Here is a 25,552-nt window from a genome sequence, read left to right as displayed (position 1 = left end):
GCCAGCTGGTGAGGACTCCCTGGGGGGAGTAGGGGGTCCCTGCACGCTCGCTGCTGCCTGGTCCAACCAGAGAGTGGCTCTGGTCACAGCCCTTAGGGAGTGAGGCCCGTAGGAGCCCGCCCCTGGCCTAGGGGATGCGCAGCAGAGCACTCTGAGCATCTGCCTTGTCACCTGCGTCCTGCTTCCTTAGTAACCGAATCCCCTGCAGGAGAACAGGCCTGGCGCCTTCCACCTCCCAGGACCACCTCAACTCAGGGTAACCCAGGTCACCTTTCCAAAACATTCTCACATGACTTGGCGACGTCTATCCTGATTACGAGTGGAGATAACCTTGGATCTCACAACTCCCTCCCTGCCTGGAAACACGCACGCAAGGGCAGAATGGCACTGATGACAGCGCTGGGAACAGCAGGGGGTGAGATCCTGGGCAGCCACTAGGGAAAGGGCTCGGGCCTGACCTTCCAACGGTGGTGAGTTTTCATAATGAAGACGGAGCACAGACAACATCACAACGCTGAGCCCCAGACCCTCAACGGCTGTGGGCTCCCAGAAGGGGCTTCCACGTGGGACATCTGCTTTCTACTGGCTGCAGCCGCATCATATGGACTCAGCGCAGACACAGCCCTTGTGATGACGCCATCCAGAGACCCGCTCTGGCTCTGGCACACACACGCCGCCTGCAGCCGCTCACCTGAGCCCGGGGCCTGCAGGGAGGATCCTGCAGCCGCTCACCTGAGCCCGGGGCCCGCAGGGAGGATCCTGCAGCTGCTCACCTGAGCCCAGGGTCCGCAGGGAGGAGCGGTCATACTTCTTCACCCAGGAATCCTCGAATTTCAGCAGCAGCCGGAAGGCCGTCGGGGATCCATAGAACTGATTGATCTTCAACCTCTGCACCATCTCCCAGTACCGACCTACGAGAGGCCCCAGGTCACGTCACCTCCATGAGCCTTACTTAGAGGCGGCCCACGTTACCGGGCGCCAGACGTGTGCAGACACCCACGGTGTCCACGAAACGCACTCCGCATCCACCTCTGGGACGGGAGGGGCTCCCCATGGGGCCGCCTCCTGCACTCCCCGCGTCAGAGGCTGGAGCCTCCGCCTGGCCCTGGGTGCTGACCCACACGCTGACAGCCCATGTCCTGACCCACGGGACACAGCGAGGAATCGGGTCAAAGGGATATTACCGTGAAGTAGCACCAATGCAGAGCCACATTCAGGCACATTTAAATGGTCTCTAGTGGCGACCCGTGCTTCCCCCGGAGCAGCAGCGGCGCCCAGGATGCACGCGCCCCGTCAACCCCCCAACTCGCCGCCACCGCTCTGCACACAGGAGGTTGAGGCCACCTCAGACTCGGCTCTCATCCCTAGCCGGGCCCCCTGCACGCCTTCCAGGAGCACATCTGGCCCCTGCGGGAGGCTGGAGAGGACCTGGAAGCGGGGGACCAAAGTTCCAGGCACCAAACCGTCAGCGCTGTGGACCGCCTGGGCAAGAGCCTGGGCAAGAGCCTCGCAGAGCCGCCAACCTTCAGTCACGTTTGAACAAACCCTTGAAGATGCTGTGCCACAAGGGAGGAAGATGCCAGGGGAGCAACACGTGGGTCCTCAAAGGGATCCCTCTCCATGGTGGCGGCTCCAGGCCACAGACCACAAGCTCGGCCCGAGTGGCCTGAAGGCACGGGCAGCAGGGCGCCCGGGGAGGCTGGCCACTGGCCTCGGCCTCGAGGAAGGGCAGGATCCGGGCAGGTGGCCGCAGAGGTTAGGGGGACACTAGCGTGGGTGGTCTCCCGAAGGCTCCAGCGACTGGAGCCCCTCCCATTGCGTGTGTGATCCCACTGCAGACCTGGCCCGGCCCCTGCCGCCCGGCAGCTTTGTCACAAGAACCCACGAGCCCGACCCGAGCAAAGCCTCCACCCCGCAGCCCGCACCCCCCAACCTCTCCTCCTTCCTCCTGCCCCTGCTGCAGTCCGCACCAGCATCGGGGTAAACCGGGGTGCTCTCAAAAAGGACGCTGGTCGCTCCATTGCAGAGAGGCCCGTACACCACATAGCTGTGTCCCGTAATCCAGCCGATGTCAGCCACGCAGCCAAAGACGTCACCTGGCCGGTAGTCAAACACAAACTGCAGAAACAGGAGGAGGGGCTGTCAGGAGGCTGTCACCCATTCCCACACATCACAGGGCGTGTTCTGTCACCGAGGCACAGCTGCTCCCATGGCCCCCGAGAGCAGGAGTGAGGGCAGAGCAGCCACAGCAGTGATGAGAGGGGAATCACTGGGGACAGCAGCGCCAGGACCGCAGATGACAGCAAAAGAAGCCGGACTTTAGAGGGGACACTCTTTGAGCCCCAGCACAAAGCCCATCCATATGCTGGAGGTCGCCTAGTACTAGTCCTGAGGCGGGTAGGGATGGGGGTTTTGGGGGAGCGGGCGGATGTCAGGGCCTGAAGGAGCTGGCCACACGTGTACCCACAGGTAAAACTCCATCCAGTCCTATGTCTAAAATAAGGGCACCTTTCTGCATTAAGTTACACCATAGTTTTTTTGTGTTTTTTTGTTTTTTTACACCATCGTTTTTTAAATCCTTTTAAAACTGCAAAAAACAAAAGCCAAAAAGGCCAAGAAACGCACCAAGCATCATCAGCTTCTAAGAGTCTGAGAGACACGGGCGTCTCCTTACTCTTGCCAAAAAGTCAAACCTGAACCTGACCCTGTCTGCGGGTCCACTTGCCCTTTTGCAGGAGATGCTGAGGACAGAGAGACACACAGCCGGGCGCTATAACCAACAACATTCAAGGAAATGAAGAGATGGAGGAAAACCCATTGGTTAAACTTGGCTTAAAAGGCTTACCCAAAACAGTCAGTGGGCAAGAGTAAGCTACAGTACCTAGGGATGCACATTTGGGTGACAAAACTAGAAAGGGCAGGGACACTGTGGGCCGTGAACGGGCTTCTGTGTGAGGCTGGCGATGTTCCAGTTTTTGACTGAAGTGAGTTTGTCCAACAATAATTCATTAAGCCACACATTTGATTTCGGTGGTTTTCTATATCTGTGTCCTATTTTGCAATAAAGATGTTTTTTTAACCTTTGGGCGAGTGGCCCAGTCTCTTGCTGCCACAGACACACACTGAGGTCCCCCAGGAGTTTCCAGACAGCACAGTGGTCTCGAGTCTGCCAGGGTCCTGTGGAGCCGTGACCCAAGGCAGAGGGGTCTTTCAAGGAAACCACTCCCACTGCACTGGTGAAGCAGGACTCCCACACCCCAAGGCCCACAGCATTCTAGAACTGAGAGGATTTTTAATACGAGGACCCACAGTGCCACATCTTTCAAGGGGCTGGTGACCTCTCTACCTGCTGTTCTTGGAAGAAGAACAGGTGCCCGGGACCAGCCACTCTCCAAAGGGCACCCTGACCCCACTGCTCACCCTGAAACCTGCCCACGTCCCCACCGTCCCTGCAGAGTCAACTGTCCTTTTCCCTGAAGAAACCAACAGTCCTAATACCTTCAGCGGGTACGCGGACGGACACACACACACACACACACACACAGATGTACACTCATAGACACACGCTTATGTACAGAAGGCAGAAAGTTTCTATTCCTAATGCTTTAAAATGCCCTCACTGTATTGAAGAGAAATTCAAAAGATGGTCCCGTCCTTACATCCCCACTTCTTTTGCTCATGTAGACAGTGTCCTGGTAATGCTTGAAAACAAAAAATGAAGACTCTGTCACCACATTTACAGCCCCCCTAATGCTAATTTTGTTAAAAATTGATGGAAACACGTTGACCCATTCTGTGACCTTCTTGGTGTTCGGTCTCAGTAGCTACATTTTCCAAAGTGTTCTGACCTACACAACGTGTCATTCTTTGCAACATGCCCACCCAGAGCTGAGCAAGGGGCTTTCAGACGAGAACAGCTCTGTGATGCTCACGGTCACCCAGCTGGCACACGTGTGACGGGCTAAAGACCAGCAGAAGACACAGGTCCAAGGATCCAGGCCCTTCCAACAAGGACAGAAACTCAGCTCCCCAAGCCCACCCCTCCACCACGCTGATGCCAGGACTCCCGGCCCTGCTCGTGAACACATGAGGAGAAGACGTTAGCAGGAGCTCTGGCCCCAATCAAGCCTCTCCTGGCCCCCCGCCTGGAGCCCCCGGGGCAGTGCCCTACCCGGTGCGTCAGAGCGGCGTACAGCAGGTAGCCCGCCTGGGTGTGGACAAGCCCCTTGGGCGTCCCAGTGCTCCCCGAGGTGTACAGCAGGAAGAGCGTGTCCTCACTGCCCATGCTCTCTGGGGCGCACACTGGCTCCTCCTTGGCCATTTCCTGTGAGGGAGAAGACCAGAGAGCCCGTCAAGGGCAGTGACCTCGCCCCTGCACCCGGCGTCCCCGAGAACACCTCTCCCCCTCGGCCTCAGGACTCGGCAGACAGGGTTCAGAGTTCACCTTCTCTAGCCTGCCCTAGTTTAATTCCAAATAAAAGGATGGATCCAGTCATTTCTGTCATGTTAAATGTTTCCCTCTGTTTGTGGAATTTGAGTTCCATCTTCCCTACCAGGATGGAAGCCCATCAAATAGCAAAGGGGAACTCTGGGCACCTCTGAGGGACCCAGACTGAGAACCACAATCTGACAAGACTCAGACTCAGTTAATCCAATGACCACCTCTTCTCCTCAAACTATACAAAAGGAGATAAACCCACCTGCTCAAGGGGGATGTCCAGATCCCCCATGTGGACCTTGTTGTCTGTCCTGTGAGCCACGAGGACATGCTGGACGGTTGGGCAGAGCTTTACGGCTTCGTCCACAATCTCCTTCAGCTCCACCACACGCCCTCCCCGGAGTCCCTGGTTGAAGGTGATGACCACCTTGCACTTGGCTATTGGAGTCAAAGGCAGGTATTTCTGGTCAGTTTCCTCCCCACTCCGGCCTTCACAGCCCAGACAGCCACACACCCCAGGCCTAAGGGTGTGATGGATAAAGTCCATCCTTGAGCAAGAGAGTCAACACTAAAAAGTGAAGTTCCACCTGCTTTGGGATCTTTGTGCTCAGAGCAGAAGGGCCAGCCTCTTCCCAGCTCTGGGAGGAGCAGGTGTAACTGGAGATAAGCCACTGGAAGCTCAACTCTGCCAGACTCCCGCTCCCTCCCGCCCCCCTCCACCCACCACGCCCCAACCCGGGATGACCCGGAGGGATCACGGCTGAGGTGGGCTATTGTACAACTGGCCCCTGAGAAAGAGCCTGGAACAACCATCCAGCTGCCATGCTGATGGCCAAGCACAGCCCTCAGACCTGTGACGTGGGCACCGAGGCCTGATTTGGAGCCACAGGCAGAAGTGTTGAGGAATCACCCCACCCAGTAGTCCTCAACTAGCCCCTCGGGGTTCATGCTGATGCCCGGGGCCCCATCGCCTTCCAGGGTTTCCCTGCGGTCTGAGCCCTGGGCACCCACAGTGGGAGCTCCCCGGCCTCACTCCCTGCAGCCCGCAGCACCTCCCAGGACCACCTCCCCAGTGAACTGCTTGCACTTGAACTCTCGCCTCAGGTCGGCTCCTGGGGGCCCTACCTGAGGCGCCAGCCTCCCTCAGCTTTCCAGTCTGAAACGTGCTTTCTAGAGAATGCTCACAGCCTCTCTTCCTCCCAAGAGCCCTAGAGGCAGCACAGCCCCGCGGGCCACCTGAGACCCCTCCAGCACAGGCCTTTGCCTGGGTCAGAGAGATGCTCTGAACTGCTTGGGGCGCCTAAGACAGTGTCATCAGCTCTGCATGCCAGGCCCCGGCCACACACACTGTTTGCTCCTCGAGCCTTGGCAATCGGTCACCGTGGGGAGACAAAGTCAGGTGGACAGAGCCCACCTGAGACGCTCCAGGCCTACATCCCTGAGCTGGGACTGTCCAGGGAAGCTCCCTGTGGGGCAGGAAGGCAGATGGCCAAGCAGGTAGAAAGGGACCTTGCTCAAGGGGATGAGAGACAAAGAAAGCTCAGGACCCTCTGGAGAAAACAGTGGCCCCTGCCCAAGCTGGGTGCTGGAATCCCGGCCTCCGAGACACAGGCCTCACTCCCGGTGCCCATCTGTGCGAGGCCTCCCTGCCCGAGTGGCTCTCCAGGGCAAGAACCTCCGGGCCCGACACGCCCAGTCCCCAGGAGGTGCTTGAGGAGCACCCTCTCTCTGCGGTCCCCGAGGGCGGGCAGCAGTCCCCAGGAGGTGCTTGAGGAGCACCCTCTCTCTGCGGTCCCCGAGGGCGGCAGCAGTCCCCAGGAGGTGCTTGAGGAGCACCCTCTCTCTGCGGTCCCCAAGGGCGGCAGCAGGGCCATGGCAGGTGCACAGCATCAGCACAGGCAGGATCAGCAGACACTTTGGTCTGGGGAGGATTCACTTTCACCCTGGCTTTTGATCAGGTCTCAGCTTCTGTATTTGTTTTTAATTGCTCCCATAGCCAATTACCACAAATTTAGTGGCTCAGAACCCCCATTTTTTTTTTTAGCTCACGGTTCTATAGTCTGGGTGAGCTCGGCCATGAGACTCTAAGCTGGGTTCTCTGCTTAGAGCCTCACGGCCAAAATCAAGGTGCCGGTGGGGGTGAGGGAAGATCTCACCTGGAGGCTCTGGGGAGAATCTGCTTTCAGGTTGCTCAGGGTGTTGGCAGAAGTCAGGTCCGTGTGGCTGTAGGACTGAGGCCCCCATTTCCTTGCTGTCAGTCAGGGGTCGTCCTCAGCTTTTAGAGCCACCTACACCCCATGCACACAACCTCCTTCATCCTCAAAGCCAGCAAAGGCAGGTCAAGTCCTTGTCACTTTGAATCTCTCTCACCTCCCTCTCTGCCACATGTTTTCTGCTTCAGCCAGAGAAAGTTCTCTGCTTTTAAGGATCGGTGGTTACACCGGGCCAACCAGCATCATCCCCCCACTTTAGGGTCCCATCACATCTGCAGAGGCCTTCTGCCACGTAAGGTACATATTCACAGGTACTGGGGAATTCGGGCGTGGACAACTGCTTGGGCCACTAATCTGCCCTCATAGCATCTCGCAGAGCCATTCTCCACCCTCCCCACGCCTCCCTCTCTCCACTCCTCACACAGCCTAGACCAGGAGGGAAGATAAAGGAAGAGGAGTGGCCAGAGTCCAGAGGCCAGGCCAGGGGGACATACTAACCAGAGAAGCTGCCTACTCACGGTGAGACCTGGTCACCACACTGACACTCTCCTTCCCAGTGGTGGACAAAAGACAGCTGTGAATTATCTGACCTGGTCTCACGCCACTTCTCATGGACGAGTAGGGTCTAGGCCCCCTCCCCTTAAATTTGGGATGGCTACAGACTGGTTTGACCAATGGAGTATAGCCAAAATGATGCTATGCATATTCCAGGGTCAGCCTGTAGGACGAGTGGCAGTCTCCTTGCTTCCTCTTGGAGCCATAAGCCACCATGTAACAAGTCTGACTACCTGAGGCTGCCTTGCTATGGGGAAGCCCAAGTTAGTCATGTGAAGAGACTACCTGAACAGAAAGAGACCCCTGGCCACCCCCAAACATTCAAACCAATCCAGCCAATATCCCAGATATCACAAAGCAGAGGGAAGCCATTCCCACTATGCCCACCTGACTCCTGCCCCACAGAATCATGGAACATAATAAGAAAATATACTCTTCTAAGTACTTACTTTTGGAGTAGCTTGTAACACAGCAATAAATAACCAAAATACCACCCTCACTGAGCCAAGAGAACACAGACACTTGTCCCAACAGGGTCTTGCCCCCAGGAAACTGACACCTGAATAGCTGGACATGGAGGCTGTAGGGTGCTGGGGAAGAGCTGCTTAATGGCAAAGTTCTAGAGAAAAGTTATAGGACTTTCCCCTACTGAGTCCCTCAGAGCTGACTGGGCCCCTGCCTTCCCATGGCCTGGCTGTTTAGGATTCCTGAGTTCTGGGAGTTGCCTGGCATCCAGTTACTAATTCTCCAGGGTCAATTGCTTTTGCTTGTTTCAAAGAATCTTAACAGAAACACTTGGTAACTGTGGCCACATCAGCAAGAGAGGAAAGGAGCAGCTAATGTAATGTTAAAAGCATTGGTAGAATGCCTGGGTTCAAATCCTGGGTCTGTCACTAAGTAGCAGTGTGACCTTAGGCAAGTCACTTAACCTTTCTGTGCCTTAGTTTCCAAGACCAGATGGCTTCACTGGTGAATTCTACCAAACAGATAAAGACAAATTAACAGCAACCATTCTCAAACTCTTCCTAAAAATTGCAGAGGAGGAAACACTTTCTTACTCATTCTGTGTGGCCAGCTTTACCCTGATACCAAAACCAGACAAACAGATCACAAGAAAAGAAAATTACGGACCAATATCCCTTATAAACACTGATGCAAAAGTCCTCAACCAAATGCTAACAAACTGTATCCAGCAGCATATTAACAAGACTATACATCATGACCAAGTGGGATTTATTCCTGGAATGCATGGATGGTTCAGCATACTAAAATCAAGGATAGATATATAGATCAGTGGAATAGAATAGAGAACTCAGAAATAAGCACTCACATATACAGTCAAGTTATTTTTGACAAGAGTTCCAAGACGATTCAACAAAGGAAACAGTCTCTTCAATAAATGGTATCACTGGATATGCACAGGCCAAACAAAATGAAGCTGGGCCCTTACCTCACACCATATGCAAAAATTAACTCAAAATGGATCAAAGACCTGGGACTTCCCTGGTGGCGCAGTGGATAAGATTCCGCGCTCCCAATGGAGGGGGCCCAGGTTTGATCCCTGGTCAGGGAACTAGATCCCATATGCATGCTGCTACTGAGAGTTCGCATGCCACAACTAAGGAGCCCATGGGCTGCAACTAAGGAGCCCTGGAGCTGCAACTAAGGAGCCCTAAGACTTTGCATGCCACAACTAAGGAACCTGCCTGCTGCAACTAAGGAGCCTATATCCCACAACTAAGGCGCCGGCAAGCCCTGGAACTGCAACTAAGGAGCCCGCCTGCCACTACTAAGATCTGGCACAACCAAAATAAATAAATATTTTTAAAAAAATGGATCAAAGGGGGCTTCCCTGGTGGCGCAGTGGTTGAGAGTCCGCCTGCCGATGCAGGGGACACGGGTTCGTGCCCCAGTCTGGGAAGATCCCACACGCCGCGGAGCGGCTGGGACCGTGAGCCATGGCTGCTGAGCCTGCGTGTCCGGAGCCTGTGCTCCACAACGGGAGAGGCCACAACAGTGAGAGGCCCGCATACCGCAAAAAAAATAAAAATAAAATAAAAAATGGATCAAAGACCTAAATGAAAAAGCTAAAACTATAAAAAACTCTTAGAAGAAAACACAGAGGCAAATCTTTGTAATGTTGTTCTTGGCAATGGAGTCTTAAATAATATACCAGAAACACAAACAACAAAAGGAAACAGATGAACTGGACTTTATCACAATTAAAAATTTTTGTGCTTCAAAGGACAATACTGAGAAAGCAAAAAGACAACCCACAGAATGGGATAAAATAATTGCAAATCATATATCTGATAAAGGTACAGTATCCAGAATATCTAGAGAACTCAACAATAAAAAAAGACAAATGACCAATTAAAAAAATGGGCAAAGGACTTAAGTAGATATTTCTCCAAAGAAGACACAAATGGACAAGCACATAAAAAGATATTCAATGATATTAGTCATTAGAAAAATGCAAATCAAAACTACAATGAAATACCACTTCATACCCATTGGGATGGCTATAATTTTTTAAAAAAGGAAAATAACAAGTGTTGATGAGGATTTGGAGAAATTGGAACCCTCATACATTGCTAGTAGAAATGTAAAACAGAATAGCTCCTTTGGAAAAGTTTTGCAGTTTGTCAGTAAGTTAAACATAGATTTACCATACGTGCCAGCAATTCCATTCCTAGGTATATACCCAAATAATTGAAAGCAGGTATTCTTATACATAAACGTTCATAGCAGTCCTATTCACAATAGCTAAAAAGTAGAAACAAGTAAAAATACCCATAAACAGATAAATGGATAAACAAAATGTGGTTTATCCATACAGTCAAATATCATTCACCTACAAAAAGAAATGAAATACTGATACACACTACAACATAGATGCACCTTGAAAACGTGATGCTTAGTGAAAGAAGTAGAACACAGAATGCCACATACCGTAGGAGTTCATTTTTACAAAACCTCCAGAACAAGCAAATCGGAGAGAGAGAAAGCAGATTAGTGGTTGTCAGAGGCTGGATGGAGGGGAAATGAGGAATGCCTGCTTAACGGGTATGAGATGTCCATTCGGGACGACGGGAAAGTTCTGGAATAGTGATGGCGGCTGTACAACGCTGTGGATGTGCTTAATGTCTCTGAACTGTGCACTTTAAAATGGCTCAATGGTAATAGAAAAAGGGAGAGGCTAGAAATAGCAAGAGCGTTATCTCATATAATATTTATGAAGACTAAGTTAAAATGAAGAGAGATGGCCTTCACAAACTGCTTAAAACAAAACCTGGCACACAGGAGGTGCTACAGAGTTCAGAGAGAGAGAGAAAGGAGGAGCAGCACCAATGCTTGAAATTAGAGGGGAAATGTTGAAAGGGAACAGAAAGGCTCCCCAGTCTTTCCTAAAGAGAGTGGTCAACAGAGGTCTGAGAACTATGCCCTTCAGCTCTGTCCATTACCCAAAGGCAAGTCTTCTATGAGACACAAAGAATTCCCAACAGCCCCCAGGGGACCCAGCTCAGGGAACCCTCTAGGATCTCAAGGGAGCAGGGGTCAGGCTGCACAGACACGAGGCCACCATTCAGACACTCAGCCCTCCGACACCAGAAAAAGGAAGGAGACGATATTGCTCTGCACACCTGTCTGGGAGGCTCTGACCTACCTGCAGACAGAAGGCCTTAAAGACACACCACGAGGCCCACACCTGACTCCAAGTCTCAGGAGATGGCCCACCCCATCAGTCCTCATCACAGAAGGCTTCTAGCTGTTGACCTGTGGAATCTTCCCCATATCTCCCCAGCCTCATCTCACCCTACGTTTCTTCCCTCCTGCACTGCAGCCACACAGCCTCCTCCAGTGGGTACATATGCCACTCCCTCCACCTGGAATCTTCCCTTCCTTCATCTGGTTAAATCCAACGCACTCAGATCTCAGCTGATAGAGCAAATGTTCATTCAGCCATGCGCTGTCCTTGGTAGTGTCCATCATCTGTATGTGTGACTTTCAGTGATGTCTGTCACCACGCTAAGTCCCTGAAGGCCAGGCGACCCAGGTTCCTCCCTCCCTCCCACTGCCCACGTGCTCACCATCATTGATCCTCGCAGCCAAGGACCCCGCACTGAAGCCAGCAAAGACAACAGTGTGGATGGCTCCAATCCTGGCGCAAGCCAGCATTGCGGCCACAGCCAGTGGGGAGACAGACATGTAGATGGCTACCCGGTCCCCTCGGTGGACTCCATGCCTCTTGAGCGTGTTGGCCAGGCGGCACGTGGTCTCCAGCAGTTCCCTGCGGCACAAGGAAGGGAGGGCTGTCAGAGAAGGGGGAGGGCCAGAACGCATAGTCATTTGGCTGCAATAATTCTGCAAACTGCAGGCACTGGAGCCCCGGCCAGCCAGGGGGAGGGCAGCCACTCCAACACTTGATGCATGGAAGGCTCTTTTCAGAAAACACTGTAACTTTGTAAGCTTGTCCTGACACAGATTCACGGCCACAATGCTGAGAAAAATCGCCTGCCCCTGCATCCACTGAGAGCAGAGCTTCTCAGAGACCTGGGTCATCCGGTCCCGGAGCCTTCTGACACGTCCTCCCCGAGAGGCCCCTGTTCTCTGGGTCAGCACAGGCCTTGCTGGGCAGGGGACCCCGGGAAGGGGACCCCAACTCTGTGAAGCCTCAGTGATTTGGGAAGGAAAGAGACCCGCAGCCCGGGGCAGGGCTGGGTGGTGAGGGACCAGGACACTGTGCCCCGCCTCCCGTGCCCACATGGCCCCTGCCTCCACTCCAGGGGCTTAGGCTTGGCCAGCCAGTCAGAGAGCAGCATCCCGCTGAACAAGCTGATATGCTTGGGGTTAGCATGTGACCCAACACAACCCCGAGAGGATGACAGTCTACCAGAAACCAGAGCAGGAAATGGAGGAAAGTGCAGGAGAGCAGAAGCAGGTGGACGCTGGGTTCAGCACTGCTTCCCACGTGGTCCCACCGAACCCCACTTCCCACAGGAAGGGACATTTCCCATTGTCACTGCTCTTGTTTTATTGTATTTGGTTTTTTTTATATATTTTTTTTCTTCCAAAGGAAAAAATTATATTGCATTTGAAATTCATTGATGGTTTCTTTTCAATACAGTGTATGAGGACACAAATTTAAGGGTCACTGTAGACTTTTAAAGCACATACAACATCTGTAACTTAGTTTCTTAAATAATTTTTAAACAATTTAAACAGAAATATTTTAAACACTCAAAATCATAGCTCCAATGTTGCTCATAATCTCAGTGCGCATGACTTGCTGTATTTGTTATTTAACAGAAAGCTGGCATGGAAGGGCAGAGTAAGTCCACCCCGCCCACGTGGCTCCACCCTTCCTGGCCAAGACCCAGGAGCGTTTGTGGTTGCCCTGTGCTCAGAGGCCCAGAAAGGGGCAGCCCAGCAAGGGCCAGCAGGAAATGAAGGGTGGGCAGTGACAGGCCCTGGGGGAGACCAGACGAGAGATCACTAGTGTAACCAAGCAGGACCTTATGGGGCCTTCCAGGGACAGACCCCTCCCCCATATCCTCTGCTTTAGCTCCTCTCTAAAGTACCTAGATAATAGTATCTGATGCACATTCCTGAGTTGTTTTACAGATGCTAAAACCCCCACCAAATGGAAGAAATTACCTACTTGTAGCCTCTGGACCTACTGGAGCCTGAGGATTGATTATGTTAACAGCCCTGTTAGTCACCATCAACCAGAGAACTGTGGTGAGCTGATCACATACCCTGGGACTCCCCTCCCTCACCTTGCCTTTAAAGAGGCTTTCCTGAAACCCATCGGGGAGTGGGGTGTTTTGAGCACCAGCGGCCCTGGACTCCTTGCTTGGTGCCTGCAGTAAACGCTGCACTTTCCTTCACTCCAACCAGGTGTCAGTAGGTTGGCTTTACTGTGTGCACGGGCAAGCGGACGGACCCAAGTTTGGTTCGGGTAACACGAGTGCAGCCTGCGCTCCCCCTCGACTCCTGCCCAGGCTGGCACACTGCCTCTCTGGTAGGACCCTATCCTTTCTCCTTAAGGCTTTAGGAGGACAAAAGCACCATTCACTGACCCCATCCACCCCGCACCTGAGCTTGTGATGAAAGAAAGAGCACCCCGACAGCCCCCAACAGCAAACTCCCCGGAGCCAGGGCCCAGAAACACGCCTCCTGCGTGCGGGGAGGAGGCTAGGATAGTCTGTGACAGCACTCAAGAGGCAGCTATGGTCAGTCACACAGAAGGATAACTTAAGCCCAGCGCAGGTGCCATTTTCAACAGCGCTAAGGACTTAAGGAGTCGGTGCTGGGGAGATGGAGGCTCAAGTGCGTCAGAGATCAGTGGTGATGACATCCAGTCCATTTTCTGCAGACGGAAGGCAGCATTTTGAAGTCGAGGAAGGCACAGAGCCGTCCAGACAGAGAGGCCTGGGTTACTTTCTATAGGAGTTGCACGGGCATGGGAGCTCACCTTTCTCAGCTGCCACAGGATCACCTGAGAAACAGCAGGCCCCTTCCACCTTGTTTAACTGTCATGAGTGTTAATGAAAAGCTTCACCCACTCAGGACCCGGCCAAACATTCAGTAGAGATTATCTTTACCATCAGACGTCTTTGTTTGAAATTACTTTCTAGAAGTACTAAAATCAACTAATTCATTTTGATGAATTTGTAAGATGTTAAAAATTCCATACTAGGCACCATGGGGGCGAGTAGGGCACCAGACAAAGAAACGACAGGGAAAGTGTCCTCCTGCAATCCAGCTCCCACTGGGGAAATGAAGGCACATGAAAGTGTGATGGGCGTTTATCATCTCAGCTTCTGGTACAATTACTGAGGCAGCAGGGAGAGCTTTCTGGAAAGGTTGGCCGTGGGGAGGAGGAGAAAGGCAGCAAAGCGGAAAGGACTCCCTTCAGGGGCAGAAGTTGCCCGGCGGTCAGAGCTGGGCAGCTGACCTATAGCCCCGGGAAGGTCTGGAGACCAAGCTGAAGTAGCCCAGGTGTTCCCTGGAGGATCGAGGGGCCTTCTCATGGGCCCTGGAACTGAGTCTGCTGGGTCCCACACCCTTGCCGCTGCATCCAGAGAAGTTTGTGGTAAAGAATCTGATCCGGGTAAATCTCTCGAGTTCACTCCCCTTCCCATCCTCTCTGCTAAGGCCATAAAACTCAAGGTCGAAGAGATCCTTGAAGCCTCCCTGGGGTTCCTGGTCACAGCGGTCCAGCCTCTGCTTAAACATCACGTTGCTGGGAATCACCCCACACAGCACTAAACAGTCTTCCTAGAATCAGGCCAAGACTTGTAGCTGTTCCACTTCCACCCCTTGGTCCCAGCTCAGCCCTTTAAAGATGTCCAGAGAAAATCTGTCATTCAATGATAGCCCTTCAGATTCCTGAATAACCCCCAATGCTACCTCGCAAAGCCTTTTCTCTCCCAGGTTCTCTTGCCCAGCCCTCCATGACGCCACTCCCATTCTCTAGAAACCCCCAGGTTACCAAACGGACCCCGGGATTCCCATGGTATCTGCCCGGGTCAGAATATAGAACGCAGACCCTTGACTCCAACTCTATATTTAACCATGTAAATGAAGAATACACTTATTTTCTAATGCCTGACAAAGGTGGCCCAAATTCAACATGCGGTCACTAACCCACTGACCATCGCTACACACAGAACAAGACTCTGAACAGGGGTCCTCCATATCACAGTCAGTAAATTAATTTTTAAAATCGGACTTTCCAGACTATCCATTTGTCCCTATTTAATTCCATCTCAATTTCTCCTCATCTTTCCAGTTCATCCATTATATTTTTAAACTTGGATTTTTCATTTTAAGCTTTTGCTTTTCATTAGCAATCTTCTCCAGACTTAGACCACTGGAATATATGGTCAGCAAACCTAGGTCTTCAAATCACGAAAAAGTAAGTGTTATTCAAGTGATCCTGTTACGTGAGGTACTCAAAAATCATTCAAAAGCAGTTCTTGGATACTCATAACTTCTCAGACTTTCACAAACCGAAATGCTGTTTCTGTATCAAACAGAGAATGCAGCCACTCAGTGATGGGTGCTCTGGGCTGTTACTGCAGGATGCACTGGCTTCCTCCTTGCCTGCGAGATCTTTCCAAGGGACAGTGACACGCAGCTTTCTGAGAAATGATCTCAACAAAATGAGTTAGAGTTCTATTTTCAAGTGCCGGGAGAAATATAGCATTCGTCATGCAGGTTCTGAATAAGATCACGTTTGTCTGTGAGTAGACTCCTCAGGGCCATGCCTTCCATGTGGACGCATGCAAATGACAGGCACAAATACACAGACTGGCCTCATATTCAGGGTGCTGAACACCAGCAAAATGCTGCCTGGCCTTGGGGGAAGGAAGGAAACCTTCTACAGCCAACTCTAAGCTTCGAGTGGGAGGAGCATTCATCCAATGCTAATCCGTAACCAACACTAACCAACACGACATCTGCCCAAACACAGACAGAAGAAAGGCACCTCTGGCCCAGCTCAATCCAAAACAGGACACAGCTGGACAGCCCCAGGGGAAGTAAGATAAGCCGGGTGCGTTTGTGTGCGTGTGTGCGTGTGTGTGTGTGTGTGTGTGTGTGTGTGTGTGTGGTGCTGTTGTATTTAAGAAACGCATCCGGAATGCATGCCTTGCTTACTTGCTACCATTACCATTAATGGCTCTTGTGCTCATTAAATAAACACTGGAAAAGAGGCTACCTCCTTCTGTGTCCACCTGCCCCACTGAGTATGAGCTTTGCTTGGGTAGGGATTTGTTCTTTGCCTTCCTCCCAGCGTCTGGAACCGGGCCTAGCTCAGAGAACGTATGCAACAGATATCTGTGGACTGGAAAGGAAGAGCAGGTAAGCAAGAAAGGACGAGAGCCCTGGCGGGTGCAGGGTGACTGGAGCCCAAGCTCTAACCATGAGCACCAGGTCCACCCCGCAAATGCCTCCCAGCCTCCTGTACCTCCTGTACCCTGGCAGGAGACATCCTGCCCCTCAGAGAGGGCGATGGGCAGGGCCGCCCCGCTGATAGGCCAGCACACAGCTCCTGCCCTCTGTGTTTCCTTCTGCCGATAAGGGAAGGAACCCAGGGAACTGTGTCGATGTGTGTGTGGAAGGCCTGTGACAGTCACTTCTTTCCTCCAAGCCTGGTGCTGAGGGGAGGGGTCAACCTCATGGTCCAGATGCAGGACTGGACAGGACACATCTTTCTTCGGTACACTTCTCTAGACTTTGATATTCTCTTCAGCAAGCCATTTCTGGAAGATGGAGGTGGTGAGAGAAGCAAGGGCTGGCTTTCGGAAAGCGGAGCACGGCAAGAGGGTCCCCTTCTCACAGGGAGAAGCTCACCAGGCCTCGGGACCAGCTCCTTCCCTCTGGCAGACTCCTCTGGCCCAGACATTACTGTAGCCACTAAATCTAATCTAACATAATGACATGTGCTTACTCTGCTACTTACTGCCACCGAGAGAACAGAAGCCCAGGAAATTCAGCTGAGCAGGCTCATAACCCAAGTATGAAATTCCTCTCACGTCATGATTTGATCACGTGACCATGACCTTGAGCGAAGGTAAGCTGCAGTGAACTATAAAGCAGCTGCCACATGTCGACACAAAAACGCCCAAGCTGCCATTGCCAAGGAAGGCCCCGGACACACTCAGCATTCACAGGAAACAAGAGCTGAACTGCCACAGCTGACACCAGGCCAGCCAGTGAGCTTGCAATCACTAAAGCTGCATGTTTTCTAAATTTATTACAAAAAATAAATGTATTCTCCTTGAGGTTTTGCTACACTCTGCAGAAAGTTCTGGACTCAGAGAATTTCCCTCTTAGGAGAGTGCCTCAGTGAACGACATCTGATCAGAGATGGGGCTCCCACCCAGCTCCCCATACACCCAGGGTCTAGACTGTCTCAACCATAGAATGGCCTAATAATAGGACCACTGCTAAGGTGGTCTCGAGGACTCCTGTGGTCTGAATGTCTGCAGAATCCTAACCCCCAAAGATGATAAGATGATAGTATTAGGAGATGGGGCCTTGGGGGGGGGTAATTAGGGCACGAGGGTGGAGCCCCATGATGGGATTAGTGCCCTTATAAGTGAGACCCCCACAGAGCTCCCTTTTTCCTTCCACCATGTGTGGACACAAAAGGAAGGTGCTGGCTGTGACCCAGGAGGAGGGCCTGACCAGCAGGTGACCGTGCTGGCACCTTGATCTTGGACTTCCAGCCTCCACAACTGTGAGAAATAAGTCTCTGTTATTTATAAGCCTCCCCACTCCGCCCAGTCAGTGGTGTTTTGTCATAGCAGCCCAAACAGACTTAAGACCAAATATGAAGTCCTAGGCACATATAAAGGGATCCTATAAACAGTAGCTATAATTATTGCAGAATGGCAGAAAAATAAAATTGGTGAAAATCAGTGGTTCCTTAACAGCAGGAAGGAGAGTGAAAATGCCAGTTTGCTTCTGTGTAAATCTCAGGCAGCCGTGTCACTGGCTCAGGGTGAATGAGAGTCACCAGTGTATGTGAATGCGGTTCGAGAATCCCTCCCCTGAAGGCCCACCTGCTCCACGCGCCCTGCCGTGGCTGTTGATGGGAAGCCCTCATTTGGGGTGGGCGGTGGGTCTGAGGATGCGTCATCCACAGTCAGGGCTGCGGCCAGCTACAGATTCCAGGCACTTGGCAATGGCCTGGGGTTCCGGGAGCCTGGAGGGAAGGTAGGCCCACCGCCATGCCTGTGCACCCCGCCCATCCACCACCTGCCTTGTCACCCCACCACCTCCACCAGCTGCCCCGTCTTCTCCAGCCACGCTTGCCACCCACTGTGACCACAAGGGGCCTCCTCTCCGGGCCAGCCTCGGCCACCTGCAGGCCCACGGGCTCCTGCCTCCTCAGCCTTCCCCAACCCGCTCGTGTTACTGCCCAGGGAAGCCTCCTCCTCCCCGCCCACTGCCACCACATGCACAGTTCCTTCAGTGACAGCAGGAACAGCGCTGCTCTGAACCCTAGGCACATCCGTGGAGCACTCACAACAGCCCGTGGGCTGGGAGCTACCATCACGACCCCATTTTCCAGATGAGGAAACTGAGGCACAAAGGAGTTAAGTGACTTCTCAAGGCTATTCAGCTGAAAGGGTCAAGGGTCAGGTCAGGATTCAAACCCAAGCCTGGCTCCAAGGGCAGCTCTCAAAACCCACAGCTTCAGAATAACGGACACCCTATTTCAAAGGTTCCCAAACCTGAGGATTTTTGCCATCTGCCAACTCCATCGTTATTTATGTAACATTTTTCCTTGGATTGAAATGAGCAAGAGAAGTGTTCAAAGCCGCTCACTGTGGTTGAATCGAGCCTTCCTCTAATCAGGATGGAGGAGAACTGGGGCGGGGTGGGCGTGCTTTTCTTCACGCTTCAGTGTTTGGCTCCACATTCAGAACCACCTGCCCCAGGGTCCAGCTCCCTCTCATCCTAAGTCTTTCTCTCCCACTCTTGACGCAGCCCTGGTGGAACAGAAGTGACAGGTCAGACTTGAGAAAAGGTCTGTCCTCTTCCCTGATTCACGCCTGATTTCCCTTGGACCTCGGCACTGGCCTTCAGCCCGAGTCTTGTCTCCGGAAAAGAAGTTCTTTCCTTTCCAGACTCAGAGCCCCGCTCACATCGAGGCAGGAAGTGCCAACACACGAAGAACCCCAGAGGCTCCCGCAGGCTGGTAGCCCTGAGCGAGAGCGGTCTGAGGCCCCAGTCCAAGGACAACCAGCAGGGAGAATGGGGCTGTCGGCCCAGATGAAGCAAAGGAATCCACCCTCCCAGTGGCCCAGAAACCTCGCTCCAGCTTCCCAGAGGAAGTTTAACTGGATCTGTTGATGGGAAATTGCCAGGCCTCTCCCCCATCCAGACCCCCACTGTTCCCAGGTTCGGATGAGGTCCAAGACAGACACAGTGGGTCAGGAGACAGAATGAAGGGCCAGGCAGGTCCCCTAACCTGGCCCATTGCCCCTCCTCTCGTACCCAAAGTGACCCCTCCTGCCTCCAGGGCCCCAAGGTCCCCAGAGCCCCTCCAGCACGTGCGCTTTCTGCTCCTCACGGCCCCGCCGTCACACCAGGACTCCACAGTCTCTAGGCCCACCTTGTTCCGCAGCCGTCCCTTGTCCCTCCTAGAGGCCACCTGGAGCCCTCAGGCACTGACCTCTCCTCCCCAGCTGGAATCGCGGTTAACATGCGACTCCTTGTCTTGGAGGTCCTGGAACACATAGCCCTGGTCAGTGAAGGGGTGCGATGTCTGCACACGGACCTACAGGCCTGTCACCAAGTTAGCGCCACAGGGCAGCCCGCCATTTACACCTTCACCGCCTCCAAGATGCCACAGCACATCTCGCAGATCAGACACTGCTGGGTCCAAACCCTGTTTCTGGCATTTCCAGCTGGGTGAGCCTGAGAGCCCCCTCAGCTCGCTGGGCATCAGGTCCCTCACTTTACAACCCAGGATGACCGGGAATCCAAACGAAGATCGTAAGTGCCAGGGGCCCACGCAGCGGGGACTGCCCCAGCCTTAGGGTCAGGGCCAGGGTTAGGGCCCGGGGACCTGGAGGACAGCCAGCCCCTGGCTGGTTACAGGGAACCCTCCTGCAAGCGGGTCTTGGGCAGCAGACAGAAGGGTCCAGCACGGTGGGCACGGGGGGCTACATGTCAGCCAAGCATCAGGGCGGCCCTGCAGGGTCTCAGGGCTGCCTGCCAGGCTGCTCCTTCCAGGGGCCTTGACTTTCCATCTCAGCCGGAAGAGGAAGTGGCCAAGGAGTGGGCGGGGAGGGTGGGGGAGGGGCCTGGGGTGACAAGCACCCGAGCAGGCCTCTGTGCTGCCCCAGAGGGGACCCAGCACAGCCACAGCAAGGCTGTCGGCCCCCCTCCCACCACCAGGTCTGCAGCTGCCAGAAGCCGAACCACACAGCTGGAACAGAAGCACCTCCTTAAAGACTGGTCCCCACGGGGCCAGCGCCCTTTCCCTCCGCAGGCTGCTGCCCCTCCACCTCCCACAATGCAGCCCCCTCCAGCATCCCCTGCACAGCAGAAGGGAGTTCACAAAAAGCAGGCATCCAGCTCCAAGGGAGACATCTGTTATGTGTGGTCCTCCAACTAAACGTCCACCAGAGGGTTCCCAGAAAGGGCCCCATCAAGGAGGTTCAACTCTCTGTGGAGGTCATTCCTGCTGCAGTCCCAAGACAGGGCCATTGTAAAATGTGAAATTCCAAGAGCCTCAGCTTGCCCAAAAGAATGAGAAAGAAAACTAAGTGTCACATATAGAAAGATTCAAAGCACTTGCCAGCTTCAAAATCTGGAGCCAAGTCTTAAAGGAAAGTTAAATGCTGGTTTAAAACCAGCTCCATCCAAGTAACCCAGAGCTCCTACCGGATTCTGAGAGCCAGCACGGGGATTCCTGACCAAGTTTTGCAATCAGAGTTACTCAGAGGTCAGCAGGGGACACTGCACGCAAGCCTGGCAGCCACTAGCTTCCGGTGCCTCCGCCGAGGAGAGCCCACCGACAAACCCACTTACCCTGCCTGCCAGGGGCCCCTGTCCTGGAGCCTCATGGTCACCGGCCCTGGTTCACCCCAAAGCACCCCACCCTCAGCCTCACTATGTCCATTAATGATCTTACCCTTCAGTTGCCCTAATATTTTAATAACGGAGTTTGCTCACTGCAAACTGTAGTTAATCTGGGGGTGAGAAGCACCAGGTGCAAGGGTCGGGGGGCTGCCTTTTGGCGGGCTCCAAACTGTTCTCCTGATGTGAGGACCTCTCCCTGCAAACCCCACCCGGCCCTCCCGGCCGCAGCAGCCGCAGGGCCACCCGTGCCCTTCCCCTCGTCAAATCTGAAATCCTCTACTGACCTCCCTTCACCTGCCCCGACCTACAGCCAAATCAGACCCACATCCTCCCAGACCCAGGTCTGGGCTTTCATTCCCCTGTGCTGCTCAACACCCAGTGGAGGAGAAAACAGGGTCAGAGAGCTGGAGATTTGCTCCAGGTCACACACAGCTGGGGACAAAGCAGGCGGGAACACAGGCCTCCGCCCACCCCGCCACCTCACCCCACAGTGCGCTGGCCGGCCCTGTCATCGGCCTTCATGCTCGGGCCTCCCCTCCTCGGCCTCCCAAAACCCAACCCCCCAGCACTTCCTCAAAGTCTTCTCCAACGGCGGCGTTACAGCAACTTCCTGCTTCCTCCCACCAGAGCCCACAGGGCCCTTCCGTGACCTTAACAAGTGGCCACGTAAAGACACCCGGGGCCCGGGGCACAAGCCAGCTTCTCAGGAGGTGCCTCCAGGCTTCAGAGCTCGCGGCACCCTCTACCCAGGGGTGCTGGTATGGCTGCCCCAGACAGAGGGCTGCCCCAGGTGCTGGGCCCCATTCTGTATTCTCAGTGGGCCCCCCACGCTAGGCACCAGTAACGCCCAGTGCCTGGTCGGCTGGCCCAGGCAGGAGGCGTCCTCCGCGCTGGCCGAGGGGCTCTGAGGCAGGCAGCGGGGAGGGGGCCTGCCGTCCACTCTGCGCCTCTGGGCAGGGCTCCCCACTGTGCACGCCCCTCCATAAGAAGGCCCAGCTGGAACAACTACAGAAATCATCGCCTCTAGGGCTGGACCCACAGTGGAAACTCCACTCGGCTCACATGTGGGCACATGGGGGGTGCCAGGCCTGCTCTCCCCACTGCAGCCCAGACGCCCAGCTCAGCTGCACAGCCTGGCCATGACCACAGCAGCGCTGCCCTCATGGCAACCCGCGTTCACAGAGGAGGGCCAGGCCAGGGCTAAAACATGCTACAGATTAATTAAAAGGTCACATCTTAGATAAATAACAAGGGCCTACTGTAGAGCTCAGGGAACGATATTCAATATCCTGGGATAAACCATAACGGAAAAGAATATGAAAAAGATTATATATGTGTATAACTGAATCACTCTGCTGTACAGCAGAAATTAACACAACATTGTAAATCAACTACACTTCAATAAAATAAATTTTTTAAAAACTTTTTTTTTAAAGGACTCATGTCTGGACCCCTGTTCAGAGAGCCTCACACGGGAGATCCTGGTTCAGAGCCTGGAGAATACTCTCAGGCTGCTCTCTCCTCTGTCCGAGCACAGGCACCCTCCACTGAGAGGTCCTGAGCACAGAACACCAGGACCAGCCACAGTGTCTGCTCTGCTCCATGCCCTCTACCCGTCCCCAGCTTGGAAACCCCTGGCCCAGAGCCCGGGCTCCAGGCAGGCAATGGTCTTGAGCCCCTGCACAACCTGCCTAGAGGACAGGGATTTGTGTTTGTCCACATCCCCATCGCCAAGGGCCTCTAGAATCTGTCTGCTTAAACCGAATGTGAAGGACCATCTTGCGAAATAAGCACGTGGACGGCTGGAAAGAACTGCTCCCAGTGCTATCTGGCTGCACAGCCTCTGGGAGCCACCCAGATTATGTGCCTGCCTGGCCTCTGCAGCCCTGGCCTCGGAGGCCTCAGGCGGTGCCAGGGGGCCCAGGTTTGCAGGCCTGCTGGCTCGCTGGGGAGAACAGCTCCCTCAGGTCAGTTCTGAACACACCTCTGGGCAGAGGAAGGCTGGAAATCGGATGGGCGGCCCTCTGGCCCTGGCTCCGGCCTCAGGTCACAGGCTGCCCTCTTCCCCGGGAGACACGTGCAGGCCATCCCAGGCTGATCCCAGACAGCAGAGGTCCTGCCCCTTCGCCTCCCATCAGGGAGGGAGCACCGCGCCTGAAGGACAGAACCCCAGCCCACGAGGCTGTCCTTCTCCCAGAGCCACGCAGCCGGCAGGCCCCCGAGGCCTCAGCCCGTCTGCCAGGGTGCGCCTGGGAATTGCCGCCAGCCAAGCAACAATTGCAGGCGGGGTGGGGCCGGGCTGAGGACACTGCTGCCCCGGGGTTCCCAAAGCTGGTCCTGCCAGGCCTCCCCCACCCTAGGGAGGTGCAGCTGCATGTACACCCCAGTGCTCAGAACCCTGAAGACAGCAGACAGGCCACCCCTAGGCAATGGCCCAACTTCCAGAACAGGAGCAGGGCGGTGCCTGCAACCCGGGAGAGCGGTTCCGGAGGATCCTTGAACACCAAGAGCAGGTTGTAGACAAGTGCACGTTTAGGGCGTGTGTGCGAGGGCTTGTGCAACACATGTGGACCTACATATCACTAGGGCTTGGGACAGGAGAGGGTTCACGTTACAAGCTCTCTGATGATTCTTCAGAAATGCACCTCTTAGGAATTCAGCAGACTCAGGAGGGAGAGGCTCTGTGCACCTGAGGACTGAGATGGGTCCCCCAAGCTTAGGACAGACCAGACAGGCGTGGTCCCCAGGAATCCACCTCCAGCACCCCAGCCCATGAGAACCACACCCCCACGCAGTTTCCTTCAAGGGCTCAGACCATGGGTCTGGAACTTGGTCTTCAGGTCGCCAAGGCCTGTGACCATCCTGGGGCACCTTGGGTGCCACCATGTGAGACACTTGGCAGGAATGCACTTTATTTTAGTGGCAGTTTGTATGCTGGCAGGACGACGAGCACCAAGTGTAGGCAGCTCTCCTCTGAGACAGGAGGAAGAAAATCTCATGTCAAAAACCTAACATGACCAGGAAAATTATGAATCCAAGTCCCTCAAAAACTAGCTGCAGGGGCTTCCCTGGTGGCGCAGTGGTTGAGAGTCCGCCTGCCGATGCAGGGGACACGGGTTCGTGCCCCGGTCCGGGAAGACCCCACGTTCCGCGGAGCGGCTGGGCCCGTGAGCCATGGCCGCTGAGCCTGCGCATCCGGAGCCTGTGCTCCGCAACGGGAGAGGCCTGCGTACCGCAAAAAAAAAAGAAAAGAAAAACTAGCTGCAATTACAGACAACCCGTTCACACACTTCTCTTTTCCCTCTAACAGTAAATAACAACAGTCACCTGGCACTAAGACCAGATGAAGTTTGTAAAACCATTTCTTCAGGCTGAGCTTGTTTATTTTTAGAGAGAGAATAATAAATTCTTTGCCTGTACTTATAGGTTTATACCTTGCCCGGGGCTGCTCTGCTATGGAAATGAAGTTGTTCTTTGTTTTAACAAGATGGCTGCAGTCCTGAGACTCCCCCCGCCAGTTACAAACACACACTCAGCAGTCCAGCCGAGCGGCTCTCAGAGGCCTGACTCGGCCCAACCCCAGTTCCGGGTCCCGGTCCACGGGAGGACCGGAGAAAATTAGCCCACAGCTGAACTCCCCTGACCTCCTCCACCCCCACCCATGGAGACTTAATCTGCTGGACAATCACACAGAGATCAAGTTGGGCCAATAAGGGTGAAGAACAGCGGAGCGGCTTGTCTATTAGAGCAGTGCCCCCATCTCCAGTGTGCAGGGCCCGGGGGTCCCAGGCCACAGTGCTGCTGATGCGTGGACCCCATGGAGTCAGGAGGGTGTCTGTCCAGGGCACCCAGGTCAGTGCAGTGACTGGCAGTAAAGGCTGGGAGGGACTGTGACGGCCGAGGGGTATTGGGAGCAGGGGAGGGACAAGCAAGGCAGGACGCACTAGGAGCCACAGCAGATTAACGAATGTCACTTTGCTCCATCCAGAAGTTCAGCTGAACACAGCTTCCCCAGGCTTGGTGCCCTGGATCTGTGATAAAACCTGCGTCTGAAAAACAAGCAGGAAACCAGGGGTCCCCACGGTCAGGACCTGCTCCTCTGAACCCTCCTCCTGAGATAGCGCTGGAAAGGTAAGTTGAAGCTTGAGTAAAGGGCTTTTCCCGCAGGGATGCGGTGACAGACCAGAGACCTCTGAGCAAGCCAGTCCCGGGAGGGGGCAGGGCTTTAAGGCCAGCACCTGCCCCCAGACGCCGGGTCCGCTCAAACCCCCCAACACACAGGCTTGGCGTACACAATACGTGAAGAATTTATTTAAGGAGTCACAGATACACATATCAGGTGGAGCCCCTTTTTGTTTGTTTTATTTTAGCTCCTTTTTAAAGACCATTTTATTTGTTGAGCCACAGTTGTAAGCACACTAAGAGGGGCTGATTTTAGTTACCCCAGCGTGTACTTTATTCAGTCCATGTTCATGTTTACTCTTCCTGAGACCAGAGAACATTTCCCAAGAGGAAACATGGCCCCTGATACTCATATAACCCCCCGCCCAGAACAGGTCACAGTCACACGGGACCGCACCAAGAGTCTGCCCTGTGCCTTGAACGTTGGTCATATTTGTTTCTGAGGACCCAGCTCCTTCCAGGGGAATCTAAAAACAACAAGTATTGCCCAGGTAGGCAAGGAGGCCGGGGCTCCTCCTGTCACAGCCCGGCAGCAGCGCTTGGTGCTGACGTC

General features: G+C 54.0%; 1 protein-coding gene across 3 annotated transcripts in view; it reads right to left on the bottom strand.

The window, feature by feature from the left end:
* ACSS1 (acyl-CoA synthetase short chain family member 1) overlaps positions 1–25,552 on the bottom strand; it is a 41,895-nt gene that overhangs the window by 8,218 nt on the left and 8,125 nt on the right. The window contains exons 3-8 of one of the 3 annotated variants that reach the window (XM_032607168.1): positions 11,298–11,497; positions 6,595–6,669; positions 4,701–4,876; positions 4,172–4,324; positions 1,971–2,118; positions 774–911 (exon numbers count right to left, since the gene is read on the bottom strand). In XM_032607168.1, the coding sequence (XP_032463059.1) occupies positions 774–911; positions 1,971–2,118; positions 4,172–4,324; positions 4,701–4,876; positions 6,595–6,669; positions 11,298–11,497 (890 nt within the window). The remainder of the gene's footprint in view (positions 1–773; positions 912–1,970; positions 2,119–4,171; positions 4,325–4,700; positions 4,877–6,594; positions 6,670–11,297; positions 11,498–25,552) is intronic. The other 2 variants (XM_032607171.1, XM_032607169.1) reach the window with 2 other exon arrangements.

Source organism: Phocoena sinus, chromosome 15 (genome assembly GCF_008692025.1).
Source record: "Phocoena sinus isolate mPhoSin1 chromosome 15, mPhoSin1.pri, whole genome shotgun sequence".
Taxonomy (NCBI): domain Eukaryota; kingdom Metazoa; phylum Chordata; class Mammalia; order Artiodactyla; family Phocoenidae; genus Phocoena; species Phocoena sinus.
The sequence above is the reverse complement of the archived record's forward strand: the minus strand, read 5'-3'. Positions and strand labels throughout refer to the sequence as shown.